Genomic DNA, 18192 nt, shown 5'->3' with positions numbered 1-18192 from the left:
TTCCAGCCAGTTCATACACACATTCACACTCAGGAAAATGGGGGGGGGGATCTCCAGCCAGTTCATGCATACATTCACACTCAGGAAAATGGAGGGGTGGACCTCCAGCCAGTTCATACACACATTCACACTTAGGAAAGTGGGGTGGGTGGATCTCCTGTCGGATCATACGCACATTCACACTCAGGAAAGTGGGGGGGGGATCTGCAGGCAGTTCATACACGCATTCACAGTCAGGAAAGTGGGGGGGGGATCTCCAGCCAGTTCATACACACATTCACACTCAGGAAAATGGGGGGGGATCTCCAGCCAGTTCATACACACATTCACACTCAGGAAAATGGGGGGGGGATCTCCAGCCAGTTCATGCATACATTCACACTCAGGAAAATGGAGGGGTGGATCTCCAGCCAGTTCATACACACATTCACACTCAGGAAAGTGGGGTGGGTGGATCTCCAGCCAGTTCATACACACATTCACACTCAGGAAAATGGAGGGGTGGATCTCCAGCCAGTTCATACACACATTCACACACAGGAAAGTGGGGGGGGGATCTCCAGCCAGTTCATACACACATTCACACTCAGGAAAGTGGAGGGGTGGATCTCCAGCCAGTTCGTACACACATTCACACTCAGGAAAGTTGGGTGGGTGGATCTCCAGCCGGTTCATACGCACATTCACACTCAGGAAAGTGGGGCGGGGGATCTGCAGGCAGTTCATACATGCATTCACAGTCAGGAAAGCGGGGGGGGATCTCCAGCCAGTTCATACACGCATTCACACTCAGGAAAATGGGGGGGGGATCTCCAGCCAGTTCATACACACATTCACACTCAGGAAAATGGGGGGGGGATCTCCAGCCAGTTCATGCATACATTCACACTCAGGAAAATGGAGGGGTGGATCTCCAACCAGTTCATACACACATTCACACTCAGGAAAGTGGGGTGGGTGGATCTCCAGCCGGTTCATACGCACATTCACACTCAGGAAAGTGGGGGGGGGAGATCTCCAGCCAGTTCATACACACATTCACACTCAGGAAAGGGGGGGGATTTTCAGCCAGTTCATGCATACATTCACACTCAGGAAAATGGGGGGGGGGGATTTCCAGCCAGTTCATACACACATTCACACTCAGGAAAGGGGGGGATCTCCAGCAAGTTCATGCATACATTCACACTCAGGAAAATGGGGGGGGGATCTCCAGCCAGTTGATACACACATTCACACTCAGGAAAGGGGGGGATCTCCAGCAAGTTCATGCATACATTCACACTCAGGAAAGTGGGGGGGGGATCTCCATCCATACACACATTCACACTCAGGAAAATGGGGGGGGGGGTTTGGATCTCCAGCGTGTTCATAAACACATTCACACTCATGAACGTGGGGGGGGGATCTCCAGCCAGTTCATACACACATTCACACTCAGGAAAGTGGGGGGTGGATCTCCAGCCAGTTCATACACACATTCACACTCAGGAAAGTGGGGGGGGGATCTCCATCCAGTTCATACACACATTCACACTCAGGAAAATGGGGGGGGGGATTTCCAGCCAGTTCATACACACATTCACACTCAGGAAAGTGGGGGGGATCTCCAGCCAGTTCATACACACATTCACAGTCTGGAAAGTGGGGTGGGGGGATCTCCAGCCAGTTCATACACACATTCACACTCAGGAAAGTGGGGGGGTGATCTCCAGCCAGTTCATACACACAGTCACACTCATGAAAATGCGGGGGGGGGGGTGGATCTCCAGCGTGTTCATAAACTCATTCACACTCATGAAAGTGGGGGGGGGGATCTCCAGTCAGTTCATACACACGGTCACACTCAGGAAAGTGGGGGGTGGATCTCCATCCAGTTCATACACACATTCATACTCAGGAAAATGGGGGGGGGGATTTCCAGCCAGTTCATACACACATTCACACTCAGGAAAATGGGGGGGGATCTCCAGCCAGTTCATACACACATTCACACTCAGGAAAGTGTGGGGGGGATTTCCAGCCAGTTCATACACACATTCACACTCAGGAAAATGGGGGGGGGGATTTCCAGCCAGTTCATACACACATTCACACTCAGGAAAGTGGATGGGGATCTCCAGCCAGTTCATACACAGATTCACACTCAGGAATGTGGGGTGGGGGATTTCCAGCCAGTTCATACACACATTCACACTCAGGAAAATGGGGGGGGGAATCACCAGCCAGTTCATACACACATTCACACTCAGGAAAATGGGGGGGGATCTCCAGCCAGTTAATACACACATTCACACTCAGGAAAATGGGGGGGGGATCTCCAGCCAGTTCATGCATACATTCACACTCAGGAAAATGGAGGGGTGGATCTCCAGCCAGTTCATACACACATTCACACTCAGGAAAGTGGGGTGGGTGGATCTCCAGCCGGTTCATACGCACATTCACACTCAGGAAAGTGGGGGGGGGATCTGCATGCAGTTCATACACGCATTCACAGTCAGGAAAGTGGGGGGGTGTATCTCCAGCCAGTTCGTACACACATTCACACTCAGGAAAGTGGGGGGGGATCTCCAGCCAGTTCATACACACATTCACACTCAGGAAAGTGGAGGGGTGGATCTCCAGCCAGTTCATACACACATTCACACTCAGGAAAGTGGGGTGGGTGGATCTTCAGCCGGTTCATACGCACATTCACACTCAGGAAAGTGGGGGGGGGATCTGCAGGCAGTTCATACACGCATTCACACTCAGGAAAATGGGGGGGGGATCTCCAGCCAGTTCATACACACATTCACAGTCAGGAAAGTGGGGGGGGGATCTCCAGCCAGTTCATACACGCATTCACACTCAGGAAAATGGGGGGGGATCTCCAGCCAGTTCATACACACATTCACACTCAGGAAAATGGGGGGGGGATCTCCAGCCAGTTCATGCATACATTCACACTCAGGAAAATGGAGGGGTGGATCTCCAGCCAGTTCATACACACATTCACACTCAGGAAAGTGGGGTGGGTGGATCTCCAGCCGGTTCATACGCACATTCACACTCAGGAAAGTGGGGGGGGGAGATCTCCAGCCAGTTCATACACGCATTCACAGTCAGGAAAGTGGGGGGCATCTCCAGCCATTTCATACACACATTCACACTCAGGAAAGGGGGGGGGATTTTCAGCCAGTTCATGCATACATTCACACTCAGGAAAATGGGGGGGGAGGATTTCCAGCCAGTTCATACACACATTCACACTCAGGAAAAGGGGGGGATCTCCAGCAAGTTCATGCATACATTCACACTCAGGAAAGTGGGGGGGGGATCTCCATCCAGTTCATACACGCATTCGCAGTCAGGAAAGTGGGGGGCATCTCCAGCCAGTTCATACACACATTCACACTCAGGAAAGGGGGGGATTTTCAGCCAGTTCATGCATACATTCACACTCAGGAAAATGGGGGGGGGGATCTCCAGCCAGTTGATACACACATTCACACTCAGGAAAGGGGGGGGATCTCCAGCAAGTTCATGCATACATTCACACTCAGGAAAGTGGGGGGGGGATCTCCATCCAGTTCATACACACATTCACACTCAGGAAAATGGGGGGGGTTTGGATCTCCAGCGTGTTCATAAACACTTTCACACTCATGAAAGTGGGGGGGGGATCTCCAGCCAGTTCATTCACACGTTCACACTCAGGAAAGTGGGGGGGGGATCTCCAGCCAGTTCATACACACATTCACACTCAGGAAAGTGGGGGGGGGATCTCCATCCAGTTCATACACACATTCACACTCAGGAAAATGGGGGGGGGGATTTCAAACCAGTTCATACACACATTCACACTCAGGAAAGTGGGGGGGGGATCTCCAGCCAGTTCATACACAGATTCACAGTCAGGAAAGTGGGGGGGGGGATCTCCAGCCAGTTCATACACACATTCACACTCAGGAAAGTGGGGGGGAACTCCAGCCACTTCATACACACATTAACACTCAGGAATGTGGGGGGGGGATCTTCAGCCAGTTCATACACACATTCACACTCAGGAAAGTGGGGGGGAACTGCAGCCACTTCATACACACATTATATATATTGGCAACCTTCAGTCTCGAAAGACTATGGTATCGCGCTCTGAAAGGTGGTTCTGGCACAGCGTCTAGTGTGTCTGAAAAGGCCAATCCGAGAGTGACAATCCCTTCCACACTGGGAGCAAGTGCAGTCTGTCCCTGGTCTGTCTCCCTGGCTATGGGCCTTCCTTCTTTGCCTCTTAGCCTCAGACTGTTGGCAAAGTGTCTCTTCAAACTGGGAAAGGCCATGCTGCACAGCCTGCCTCCAAGCGGGCCGCTCAGAGGCCAGGGTTTCCCACTTGTTGAGGTCCATCCCTACGGCCTTCAGATCCCTCTTGCAGATGTCCTTGTATCGCAGCTGTGGTCTACCTGTAGGGCGCTTTCCTTGCACAAGTTCTCCATAGAGGAGATCCTTTGGGATCCGGCCATCATCCATTCTCACGACATGACCAAGCCAACGCAGGCGTCTCTGTTTCAGCAGTGAATACATGCTAGGGATTCCAGCACGTTCCAGGACTGTGTTGTTTGGAACTTTGTCCTGCCAGGTGATGCCGAGGATGCGTCGGAGGCAGCGCATGTGGAAAGCGCTCAGTTTCCTCTCCTGTTGTGAGCGAAGAGTCCATGACTCGCTGCAGTACAGAAGTGTACTCAGGACGCAAGCTCTGTAGACCTGAATCTTGGTATGTTCCGTCAGCTTCTTGTTGGACCAGACTCTCTTTGTGAGTCTGGAAAACGTGGTAGCTGCTTTACCGATGCGCTTGTTTAGCTCGGTATCGAGAGAATGAGTGTCGGAGATCGTTGAGCCAAGGTACACAAAGTCATGGACAACCTCCAGTTCATGCTCAGAGATTGTAATGCAGGGAGGTGAGTCCACATCCTGAACCATGACCTGTGTTTTCTTCAGGCTGATTGTCAGTCCAAAATCTTGGCAGGCCTTGCTAAAACGATCCATGAGCTGCTGGAGATCTTTGGCAGAGTGGGTAGTGACAGCTGCATCGTCGGCAAAGAGGAAGTCACGAAGACATTTCAGCTGGACTTTGGATTTTGCTCTCAGTCTGGAGAGGTTGAAGAGCTTTCCGTCTGATCTGGTCCGGAGATAGATGCCTTCTGTTGCAGTTCCAAAGGCCTGCTTCAGCAGGACAGCAAAGAAAATCCCAAACAAGGTTGGTGCAAGAACACAGCCCTGCTTCACTCCGCTTCGGATGTCAAAAGGGTCTGATGTGGAGCCATCGAAGACAACAGTGCCCTTCATGTCCTTGTGGAAAGATCTGATGATGCTGAGGAGCCTGGGTGGACATCCAATCTTGGGAGAATCTTGAAGAGGCCGTCTCTGCTGACCAGGTCGAAAGCCTTTGTGAGATCTATGAAGGCTATAAAGAGTGGCTGTCGTTGTTCCCTGCATTTCTCCTGCAGTTGTCTAAGGGAGAATACCATATCAGTGGTGGACCTGTTGGCTCGGAATCCACACTGCGATTCTGGATAGACGCTCTCTGCAAGTACCTGGAGCCTCTTTAGTACAACTCGGGCAAACAGCTTTCCTACAACGCTAAGGAGAGAGATGCCGCGGTAGTTGTTGCAGTCACCCCTGTCACCTTTGTTCTTGTACAGCGTGATGATGTTTGCATCCCTCATGTCTTGAGGTACTTCACCTTCTCTCCAGCAGAGACAGAGGATTTCATGCAGCTCAGTGACGATGATCTCTTTGCAGCATTTTAGGACTTCAGCAGGGATGCTGTCTTTTCCAGGTGCCTTGCCAAAGGCACACATTAACACTCAGGAAAGTGGGGGGGGGGGATCTCCAGCCTGTTCATACACACATTCACACTCAGAAAATGGGGGGGGGATTTCCAGCCAGTTCATACACACATTCACACTCAGGAAAGTGGGGGGGGGGGATCTCCAGCCAGTTCATACACACATTCACACTCAGGAAAGTGGGGGGGGATCTCCAGCCAGTTCATACACAGATTCACACTCAGGAATGTGGGGGGGGGGGTTCTACAGCCAGTTCATACACACATTCACACTCAGGAAAATGGGGGGGGGAATCTCCAGCCAGTTCATACACACATTCACACTCAGGAAAATGGGGGGGGGGAATCTCCAGCCAGTTCATACACACATTCACACTCAGGAAAATGGGGGGGGGAATCTCCAGCCAGTTCATACACACATTCACACTCAGGAAAATGGGGGGGGGATCTCCAGCCAGTTCATGCATATATTCACACTCAGGAAAATGGAGGGGGGGATCTCCAGCCAGTTCATACACACATTCACACTCAGGAAAATGGGGGGGGGGGATCTCCAGCCAGTTCATGCATACATTCACACTCAGGAAAGTGGGGTGGGTGGATCTCCAGCCAGTTCATGCATACATTCACACTCAGGAAAGTGTGGGGGGATCTCCAGCCGGTTCATACACACATTCACACTCAGGAAAGTGGGGGGGGGATCTGCAGGCAGTTCATACACACATTCACACTCAGGAAATTGGGGGGGGGGAGATCTCCAGCCAGTTCATACACGCATTCACAGTCAGGAAAGTGGGGGGCATCTCCAGCCAGTTCATACACACATTCACACTCAGGAAAGTGGGGGGGATCTCCAGCCAGTTCATACACACATTCACAGTCTGGAAAGTGGGGTGGGGGGATCTCCAGCCAGTTCATACACACATTCACACTCAGGAAAGTGGGGGGGAGGATCTCCAGCCAGTTCATACACACAGTCACACTCATGAAAATGCGGGGGGGTTTGGATCTCCAGCGTGTTCATAAACACATTCACACTCATGAAAGTGGGGGGGGGATCTCCAGCCAGTTCATACACACGTTCACACTCAGGAAAGTGGGGGGTGGATCTCCATCCAGTTCATACACACATTCATACTCAGGAAAAAGGGGGGGGGATTTCCAGCCAGTTCATACACACATTCACACTCAGGAAAATGGGGGGGGGGATCTCCAGCCAGTTCATACACACATTCACACTCAGGAAAGTGGGGGGGGGGATTTCCAGCCAGTTCATACACACATTCACACTCAGGAAAATGGGGGGGGGGATTTCCAGCCAGTTCATACACACATTCACACTCAGGAAAGTGGGTGGGGATCTCCAGCCAGTTCATACACAGATTCACACTCAGGAATGTGGGGTGGGGGATTTCCAGCCAGTTCATACACACATTCACACTCAGGAAAATGGGGGGGGGGGAATCACCAGCCAGTTCATACACACATTCACACTCAGGAAAATGGAGGGGTGGATCTCCAGCCAGTTCATACACACATTCACACTCAGGAAAGTGGGGTGGGTGGATCTCCAGCCGGTTCATACGCACATTCACACTCAGGAAAGTGGGGGGGGGATCTGCAGGCAGTTCATACACGCATTCACACTCAGGAAAATGGGGGGGGGATCTCCAGCCAGTTCATACACACATTCACAGCCAGGAAAGTGGGGGGGGGATCTCCAGCCAGTTCATACACGCATTCACACTCAGGAAAATGGGGGGGGGGATCTCCAGCCAGTTCATACACACATTCACACTCAGGAAAATGGGGGGGGGATCTCCAGCCAGTTCATGCATACATTCACACTCAGGAAAATGGAGGGGTGGATCTCCAGCCAGTTCATACACACATTCACACTCAGGAAAGTGGGGTGGGTGGATCTCCAGCCGGTTCATACGCACATTCACACTCAGGAAAGTGGGGGGGGGAGATCTCCAGCCAGTTCATACACGCATTCACAGTCAGGAAAGTGGGGGGCATCTCCAGCCAGTTCATACACACATTCACACTCAGGAAAGGGGGGGGATTTTCAGCCAGTTCATGCATACATTCACACTCAGGAAAATGGGGGGGGAGGATTTCCAGCCAGTTCATACACACATTCACACTCAGGAAAGGGGGGGGATCTCCAGCAAGTTCATGCATACATTCACACTCAGGAAAGTGGGGGGGGGGATCTCCATCCAGTTCATACACGCATTCACAGTCAGGAAAGTGGGGGGCATCTCCATCCAGTTCATACACACATTCACACTCAGGAAAATGGGGGGGGTTTGGATCTCCAGCGTGTTCATAAACACTTTCACACTCATGAAAGTGGGGGGGGGGATCTTGGATCTCCAGCCAGTTCATTCACACGTTCACACTCAGGAAAGTGGGGGGGGGATCTCCAGCCAGTTCATACACACATTCACACTCAGGAAAGTGGGGGGGGGATCTCCATCCAGTTCATACACACATTCACACTCAGGAAAATGGGGGGGGGGATTTCCAGCCAGTTCATACACACATTCACACTCAGGAAAATGGGGGGGGGATTTCCAGCCAGTTCATACACACATTCACACTCAGGAAAATGGGGGGGGGGGATTTCCAGCCAGTCATACACACATTCACAGTCTGGAAAGTGGGGTGGGGGGGATCTCCAGCCAGTTCATACACACATTCACACTCAGGAAAGTGTGGGGGATCTCCAGCCAGTTCATACACCATTCACACTCAGGAAAGTGGGGGGGGGGAGATCTCCAGCCACTTTATACACACATTCACACTCAGGAAAGTGGGGGGGGGATCTCCAGCAGGTTCATACACACATTCACACTCAGGAAAGTGGGGGTGCGGGATCTTCAGGCAGTTCGTACACACATTCACACTCAGGAAAGTGGGGGGCATCTCCAGCCAGTTCATACACACATTCACACTCAGAAAAGTGTGGGGCATCTCCAGCCAGTTCATACACACATTCACAGTCAGGAAAGTGGGGGGCATCTTCAGCCAGTTCATACACACATTCACACTCAGCAAAATGGGGGGTGATCTCCAGCCATTTCCTACACACATTCACACTCAGGAAAGTCTGGGGGTTCTCCAGCCAGTTCATACACACATTCACACTCAGGAAAGGGGGGGGGATATTCAGCCAGTTTCATACACACGTTCACGCTCAGGAAAGTGGGGGAGGGGGATCTCCAGCCACTTCATACACACATTAACACTCAGGAAAGTGGGGGGGGATCTCCAGCCAGTTCATACACAGATTCACAGTCAGGAAAGTGGGGGGGGGATCTCCAGCCAGTTCATACACACATTCACACTCAGGAAAGTGGGGGGGAACTCCAGCCACTTCATACACACATTAACACTCAGGAATGTGGGGAGGGGATCTTCAGCCAGTTCATACACACATTCACACTCAGAAAATGGGGGGGGGGGATTTCAGCCAGTTCATTACACACATTCACACTCAGGAAAGTGGGGGGGGATCTCCAGCAGTTCATACACACATTCACACTCAGGAAAGTGGGGGGGGATCTCCAGCCAGTTCATACACAGATTCACACTCAGGAATGTGGGGGGGGGATCTACAGCCAGTCATACACACATTCACACTCAGGAAAATGGGGGGGGGGGAATCTCCAGCCAGTTCATACACACATTCACACTCAGGAAAATGGGGGGGGGGGAATCTCCAGCCAGTTCATACACACATTCACACTCAGGAAAATGGGGGGGGGATCTCCAGCCAGTTCATGCATACATTCACACTCAGGAAAATGGAGGGGGGGATCTCCAGCCAGTTCATACACACATTCACACTCAGGAAAATGGGGGGGGGGGATCTCCAGCCAGTTCATGCATACATTCACACTCAGGAAAGTGGAGGGGGGGATCTCCAGCCAGTTCATACACACATTCACACTCAGGAAAATGGGGGGGGGATCTCCAGCCAGTTCATACACACATTCACACTCAGGAAAATGGGGGGGGATCTCCAGCCAGTTCATACACACATTCACACTCAGGAAAGTGTGGGGGATCTCCAGCCGGTTCATACACACATTCACACTCAGGAAATTGGGGGGGGGGGAGATCTCCAGCCAGTTCATACACGCATTCACAGTCAGGAAAGTGGGGGGCATCTCCAGCCAGTTCATACACACATTAACACTCAGGAAAGTGGGGTCGGTGGATCTCCAGCCAGTTCATGCATACATTCACACTCAGGAAAGTGGGGTCGGTGGATCTCCAGCCAGTTCATACACACATTCACACTCAGGAAAGTGTGGGGGGATCTCCAGCCGGTTCATACACACATTCACACTCAGGAAATTGGGGGGGGGGAGATCTCCAGCCAGTTCATACACGCATTCACAGTCAGGAAAGTGGGGGGCATCTCCAGCCAGTTCATACACACATTCACACTCAGGAAAGTGGGGTCGGTGGATCTCCAGCCAGTTCATGCATACATTCACACTCAGGAAAGTGGGGTCGGTGGATCTCCAGCCAGTTCATACACACATTCACACTCAGGAAAGTGTGGGGGGATCTCCAGCCGGTTCATACACACATTCACACTCAGGAAAGTGTGGGGGATCTCCAGCCGGTTCATACACACATTCACACTCAGAAATTGGGGGGGGATCTCCAGCCGGTTCATACACACATTCACACTCAGGAAATTGGGGGGGGGGGAGATCTCCAGCCAGTTCATACACGCATTCACAGTCAGGAAAGTGGGGGGCATCTCCAGCCAGTTCATACACACATTAACACTCAGGAAAGTGGGCGGGGATTTCCAGCCAGTTCATACACACATTCACAGTCAGGAAAGTGGGGGGCATCTTCAGCCAGTTCATACACACATTCACACTCAGGAAAGTGGGCGGGGATTTCCAGCCAGTTCATACACGCATTCACAGTCAGGAAAGTGGGGGCATCTCCAGCCAGTTCATACACACATTAACACTCAGGAAAGTGGGCGGGGATTTCCAGCCAGTTCATACACACATTCACAGTCAGGAAAGTGGGGGGCATCTCCAGCCAGTTCATACACACATTAACACTCAGGAAAGTGGGGCGGGGGATTTCCAGCCAGTTCATACACACATTCACAGTCAGGAAAGTGGGGGGCATCTTCAGCCAGTTCATACACACATTCACACTCAGGAAATTGGGGTGCAGGATCTTCAGCCAGTTCATACACACGTTCACACTCAGGAAAGGGGGGGGATATTCAGCCAGTTCATACACACGTTCACGCTCAGGAAAGTGGGGGAGGGAGATCTCCAGCCACTTCATACACACATTAACACTCAGGAAAGTGGGGGGGGGGGGAATCTCCAGCCAGTTCATACACACATTCACAGTCAGGAAAGTGGGGGGAGAACTCCAGCCACTTCATACACACATTAACACTCAGGAAAGTGGGGGGGGGGATCTCCAGCCAGTTCATACACACATTCACACTCAGGAAAGTGGGGGGGAACTCCAGCCACTTCATACACACATTAACACTCAGGAAAGTGGGGGGGGGATCTCCAGCCTGTTCATACATACATTCACACTCAGGAAAGGGGGGGGATATTCAGCCAGTTCATACACACGTTCACGCTCAGGAAAGTGGGGGAGGGAGATCTCCAGCCACTTCATACACACATTAACACTCAGGAAAGTGGGGGGGGGGGGAATCTCCAGCCAGTTCATACACAGATTCACAGTCAGGAAAGTGGGGGGAACTCCAGCCACTTCATACACACATTAACACTCAGGAAAGTGGGGGGGGGGGATCTCCAGCCAGTTCATACACACATTCACACTCAGGAAAGTGGGGGGGAACTCCAGCCACTTCATACACACATTAACACTCAGGAAAGTGGGGGGGGGGGGATCTCCAGCCTGTTCATACATACATTCACACTCAGGAAAGGGGGGGGGGATCTTCAGCCAGTTCATACACATGTTCACACTCAGGAAAGTGGGGGGGGGATCTCCAGCCAGTTCATACACACATTCACACTCAATAAAGTGGGGGGGGGGATCTCCAGCCAGTTCATACACACATTCACACTCAGGAAAGTGGGGGGGATCTCCAGCCAGTTCATACACACATTCACACTCAGGAAAGTGGGGGGGGGGATCCCCAGCCAGTTCATACACACATTCACACTTAGGAAAGTGGGGGGGGGGATCTCCAGCCAGTTCATACACACATTCACACTCAGGAAATTCAGACTCCCTTACATACTGAGTCACTTTTTGGATGCGTCATCTCCGTTTTAAGCACTCCAAAAACAAGTTTTTGTCCCTTGACTCAAAGAGCTCTTGTAAAACATGTCGTTTCTCTCCAGGATGTAGGGTTAGGGTTAGGTTTAGGTTTGGGTTAGGAAATATAGATTTTTTAGGAAATATAGATTTTTATTAATTTAAATACCATCCTACACTTCAGCTTACAAAAATTACACACTAAAATTATACAGTAAAATTATACAGTAAAAAGCAATATTTAATATCACATAGCATCGCATAGCATCACATTACATAACATCACATTACATTCCATACCTTTACACTCCATACCATTACTCTACATTACATTACATAACATTACATTACATAAAGTAACATAACATAACATCCCATAACATCCTCTAACATAACAGTACACAACAATACATAACATTGCATTACATTACAGTATGGAACAAAACCAAAATTTTCATTACATTACCTTACCTCGTGGAAATACAACACCTCCTAAACTATTACTCTGTCGACATTATCCTGTACCTTCCGTGCAAGAGCTCTCCCTTCTCACACTCCCGATAACCTTACCCTTCCCTTCTCAAAGTACACTCCTAGCAGGAGAATGCCGATTCCTGCTCACTTGGCCCGCTAATTGAAAAGTCACTTCCTAGCAGATCCATATCATCTTCATTTTCATTTCCGAACTCACCCCTTTTTACTGCACCGATCTTCTTTCTGATTCTCATCACAGCATCTAAGAGATCATCCTCCTCTCTCGCCCATTCCTCAATCCGATCTGCACGCCTCCTCGAAGGCCTCTGCCCCATCTTCAGGTCTCATACTCTAAATTAAACCGAACCTCCTTTGGTCTGTCCTTCTGTTTTCGTTTCATCTCGTACAGAGCAGCCACCAAATCCTCCTGAGACCCGCTCCAGAGCGTGACCACTCGTGCTTGTGCTTGTTTCCTCTTGCCCCTCCGCTTCTTCATCACTGCAATCCCTTTCCCCCACCTCCCTTTTCATCCCCTCCATTTCAGCCTTTGCCCCTGTAACTTCTCTTTACCCACCTTCTTAGCCTCCTTCTTAGCTTCCTTTTCCCCCACCTCCCTCGGATCGGAGGGTGATACTCTCTCCCCATCCCTCAGGCGGATCGGCAGTGCGGGGGGGGGTCCCCCTCAACTTCTGACCCCTTCTCCTTCTCACCTCCATGTTTCTCCTTTCCTCTCCTTCTCTCGCGCGCTGCTCTAGCCGTTCTTTCTCTTGCTTTGCTTGAGCCTCCCACCGCCACCCCAATATATACAACTCTATTTGGCAATGTTTCTCCTTTTCCTTCAATTCTGCAATTCTTGTTGCGCTCCCCACCACCAAATCAAATAACTGTTGTTCTTCTAAGAACTCCCTTTCTGCCTTCAGCGAGGCCACCAAAACTCTCAGTTCTTTCAGCCTTAATAGAAGTTCTGTAAGCAACCTCTCGATCGAGTTCATCTTTTGAACACTAGCTTCACCTTCGCTCCCATCCCTGTCCCGTTTCCTGCCGTTTCCTTTCCTCCACCTTTCCCGTTTTGGTCTGAGTCCTTTCCTCTTCAATCCTTTCCATCTCCCCCGTTTCCTCCTCACCATCATCTTCCCCAGGATTCTCCTGCAAAACTCCAAACCTATTAGCCGTCACCATTCCATTCTAGTCTCCTCCTGCCCATCTGCCTGACTACTATCTACCTCCGTCGCTTTCCTTTTCCTCCTCACAGTCTCCCATTCTGCTCCCTTACGCCCTACGCAGGGCTATTTCTACATTCCTGCTTTCTTCCCCTTGTGACTCTGCCCTTCTAGTTTGCTCAGCCTTCTCCCAGTCCCTCCGATAAGCCTCAGGGTAATCCACATTCAGTTCAGATTCTGGACAGAACCTGTAGACGTGTCCCTTTCCCGCACACAGACCACAAGCGATTTCTTCCCTGCAGTCCGCTGCATTATGGCCCCTCTTACCGCACCTCAAACAAAGAGATAAGAACAATTTCTTCGAATGTGATCAAAAGCCCGCACCTAAAACAAGCGGGGGGCTGGCCACCATAGCTAGTTACACCTCTATCAGCCCCTAGAAAGAAATATTTCAGCAAATGCCGGAGACGACCCGTACAAGGGTCCCTTTGCAGAGCTACGATAGCTCTATACTCCCCTGTCCACAAGCCCTCTTCGTCCTTCTTCTTCTCCGGTTCCAGCAGAACCATGCACCTTTGCCTCAACCATTTCAAGAGGTCTTCCGACTGAATGACCGTCGTCCTGAAGCTGACCATGAGCACCCTGGTCTCTCCTCTAAACAGAAGGATCACGTGATACTCTGCCAAGCACTCGGGGTCAGCAAGCAGCTGAAGCCTCAACTTCTCCCAAAACCTCTGGTACGCCACTTCTGAAACGAGACACAAATCCATCTCCTTAGACCCCGGAGGGGTTATAAGAGCCAATATGTCCTCCCTGGCCACTCCCAATTTCCCGAAGACCACTTCTCTCGTAACGTACTGCCTAACGACTTTCTCTAAGTCCTGCCCCTTGTACATACATACATACATAAGACCTTTATTGGCATAGATAATGGAAATACGAAACAACAACCAAACATTAAACATTCAGAACACACACACAATAAAATAAAACACTCGTAATCATCCAATGCCCCCTCCCCCCATTCACCATAATATAGCAGAAGACCCAGAATTCCGTCCTGCCAGAATCCCAGAAACAAAGTTGGCAACCTTGTCAAGAGAGTCAGTTTCCTCTATGGAAAGAAGAGTTTGTAATTTAAATGAATCCTCCCAGCCCTGCATTTTGTTCAGCAGTGGAGCCAGATAGATCTTACGAAGGGTATCATGGAGTGGGCAGTAAAAAAAAATATGATCTAATGTCTCCACACAATTCCTGTCACAGGTACATCTTCTTTCTGAGTAGGGAATGCCACAAAACCTGCCCGCTAGCAGAGCTGATGGAAAGGCATTGCATCTTGCAAGGGAGAATGCTCTGCGAGCCTGTGGGCACTGCAGATGATAAAGGAAAGAAGCCGGCTTCCCAAAGCTGACTGGGATGTGCAGATGAGAGGGGAGCAAATGGTGTTAGCTGCACAGAGTAGCTCTTGACGCTCAATATCAAGCAATCTTTCCTTGATAGTCCTGTAGGCTTTGCTTAAACCAATCATACCCAGGCTTGCTGTGTCTAGTCCTATCGATTTAAGTTTGGTGAGTAAATCCACAACCTCCACAGGCAGTACTGGATCAGCCAGAAGCTTGTACATTAGCCCATATGGGGCAGCATTGAAGAGGATTGCAAGCCAAAATTTTACTGATCTCAACCAAGTCAATGTTTTGACTCTAATAAAACCCACTTCAAGACACATAGCAGAGTATGGAACACATCTGGGAAAACCCAAGATCCTCCGCAGGAGGAGGCCTGTATGCTCTCAGTTGAATGATTCAAGGCTTTATGTCAGATTGGACAGCCATAAAGAACTTGCGAAAAGTACCTTAGCCTTGAATACCTCTAAAGTAGCAGGGACATATCTGTTACCTTGGCTAAAAAAAACCCGGGAAATTGCAAGGATTTTTGATGCATTTAGGACTGCATTACGATGAGAAACCCACGAATGCTTATAGTGGAAATTAATGCCTAAATATCTGAGTGTCTTTACCTGTTCCATTTTGTTGCCCATAAATGACCATTTAAATGGTTTCCAATTGTTGACAAACACCATGATTTTAGATTTAGAGTAGTTAATCTGTAACTTGTTGGATGTAAAATACTCTATAGATTGATTAAGTAGACGTTTTAAGCCAATTCTTGTTCGAGAAATAAGAGCTGCATCATCCGCATACAGTAATAGCAGCACTGGATGGGACCCAAGTATCGGGCAGTGACCATCCACTGTCCAAGGCTGGGGCTAAATCATTCAGGAATAGGTTAAATAGCATGGGAGCCAAAATGCATCCCTGCTTAACCCTTTTGTTTATAGCAATGGGGTGTATGATGCTACCACTCCTGGTATATCTAACTTTACATGATGTGAGAGTATAAGATCTTAATTAACATCAATAGTCTTTTATCAATCCCCATGCTGGCTAATTTAGACCAAAGAAGATCTCTATCAATGGAATCAAACGCAGCTCTTAGATCAAGGAAAGCCACATAGAGTTTTGCCTTGGCTTTCTTAATCTGTTTATAGACTAGGTGAGATAAAATTAAACAGTTATCATTGTTGATTTGCCCTGACAAAATCGTGATTGCTCAGGACCTAGGATATCCTTAGAGTTGGTCCAGGTAAAAAGCTTATTATTTAGGTATTTCGCATAAATTTTGCCTATTACAGAGAGCAAGCTGATAAGCCGGTAACTCGCAGGGAGCTTAGGGTCACCCTTTTAAAAACTGGGATGATTGTTGCCGAGACCCAATCTTTGGGAACTAAGCCAGTCCTATCGATCGTTGTGAAGAGAGGTGCAAGCAAGTGAGCCCACCATTCAGGGTCACATTTTAAGAGTTCAGGAGGTATTAGATCCGGTCCGCAGCTTTCCCTGATTTCAATTGATCTATTATCTGTATAATCTCCATGGGCATCACAGGGGGTCAGGTAGGTAGATAAGATGAATTGAAGTCGGGTTGGGTATCTGGGGATTTGCACTTATCAAAAAATAATTCTGAAAAATGTTTAATCCATACAGAAGAAGAGATTACAACTGGGTCATCCATTTTGGAGCTAAGAGAGCTGATACCACGGCCCAAAATCGTTTGTTATTTTTTTGCTGTATTGCTTGCAACAACTTGATCCATTGAGCATGGGTGTACTTCTGCTTTTTATCTACCAGTAAGGCATTAAATTGTTTTTGTAGAAAAAATATTTAACTGCCTCACATGGAGCGTTAGACTTTCTGAAGGCCAAATAGGTTGCTTGATCAAAGCCTTGAGGTCTCTGCATTCTTTATCAAACCAGTCCTTTTTATCGGATACACCATGTACAGTGCTCCGCTTAGGGTTGGAACCCAGGGTCCTAAGGATGTGGTCAATTAGGCATTCAAATGACTGGATTTGGGCAAAGGGGTCAGGCTCCTTCAAAATGGATGATAATGAATCTATATTTTGTTGATTCCCTAATTAACAGATGGAAATTTAAAGAAAGGGTGTTGTTCACTATGATTTTGCCACTACTCTCTGTATTTACTTCAACCCCTGGGTGTGCTGGTGTTCTCCCTGAGTGTAGATCAAGCACCAGGGTTAGAGGGAAGTGATCACTAATAGTAAGACCCCGATGTCAAACTCTTTCACATGTGATTTCAAAGACATGGACACGAGAGCATAGTCTACGACGCTTGAACCACGGGGGGGGGGGGGGACGGGACAACATGTATGTAAATTCACCAGCATTGGGGTACTCCTTTAGCCCATTGAGCCAGAGCAGATTAGAAATAACAGAAAATCTTGCAAGGGCCAAGCCATTAGCATTGTAATGAGGATCCTTTGACCATCTATCTAACTTACAAAATGAGGGGAAAGAATCTTCTTCATCCACCATCCATGCTCTAGAATAGATTTGATTAGAGTTTCCAACCCTGGAATTCAGGTCACCCAGCAAAACAACCTCAGCTAGAGGATGATTCCTCTTGAAGTCATCTATACCAGTCAAGAGGTCACTCCAGAGCTGGGATCTCTGAGAACTGTTAAGTATAGGGGGGATATAGACGTTAATACATAATAAGTCAATAGCTTCACAGGATATCATTAAAGCTTGCATCTTACAACACCCCAAAGTTGTGACTAGGGTGCAAGGTTTAAGATGCTCTGCCACCAGTATGGCTAAACCTGCTGATGGGCACCCACTAGAATTAGGTTTAATAGCAGGGAGCAAAAAAGCTTTATATCCATTAAGATACAATTGGCCCTGGACCCATATCTCTTGCAACATAATTACATCAAAGGTTCTAAGATAACTTAAAAAATCGGTGTCATTTTCCTTGCTCCTCTATCCTGCAATATTCCAGGAAAGGATTCTCAAAAAGGGAGAGACCAAGTCAGGAGAAGGGTTGATCAGTCAAGCTTCATTCATGGGCAGGT

At 49.2% G+C, this 18192-nt stretch overlaps 1 protein-coding gene across 1 annotated transcript in view; it reads left to right on the top strand.

Annotated features, from left to right (window-relative positions):
* Window positions 1–13054, top strand: part of LOC136657592 (coiled-coil domain-containing protein 166-like) — a 33553-nt gene extending 20499 nt beyond the window's left edge. Inside the window, exon 2 of the mRNA XM_066634511.1 lies at window positions 13014–13054. Within this exon, the coding sequence (XP_066490608.1) occupies window positions 13014–13054 (41 nt within the window). The remainder of the gene's footprint in view (window positions 1–13013) is intronic.
* The last annotated feature ends 5138 nt before the right edge of the window (window positions 13055–18192 follow it).

Source organism: Tiliqua scincoides, chromosome 7 (genome assembly GCF_035046505.1).
Source record: "Tiliqua scincoides isolate rTilSci1 chromosome 7, rTilSci1.hap2, whole genome shotgun sequence".
NCBI classification, from domain to species: domain Eukaryota; kingdom Metazoa; phylum Chordata; class Lepidosauria; order Squamata; family Scincidae; genus Tiliqua; species Tiliqua scincoides.
The sequence above is the reverse complement of the archived record's forward strand: the minus strand, read 5'-3'. Positions and strand labels throughout refer to the sequence as shown.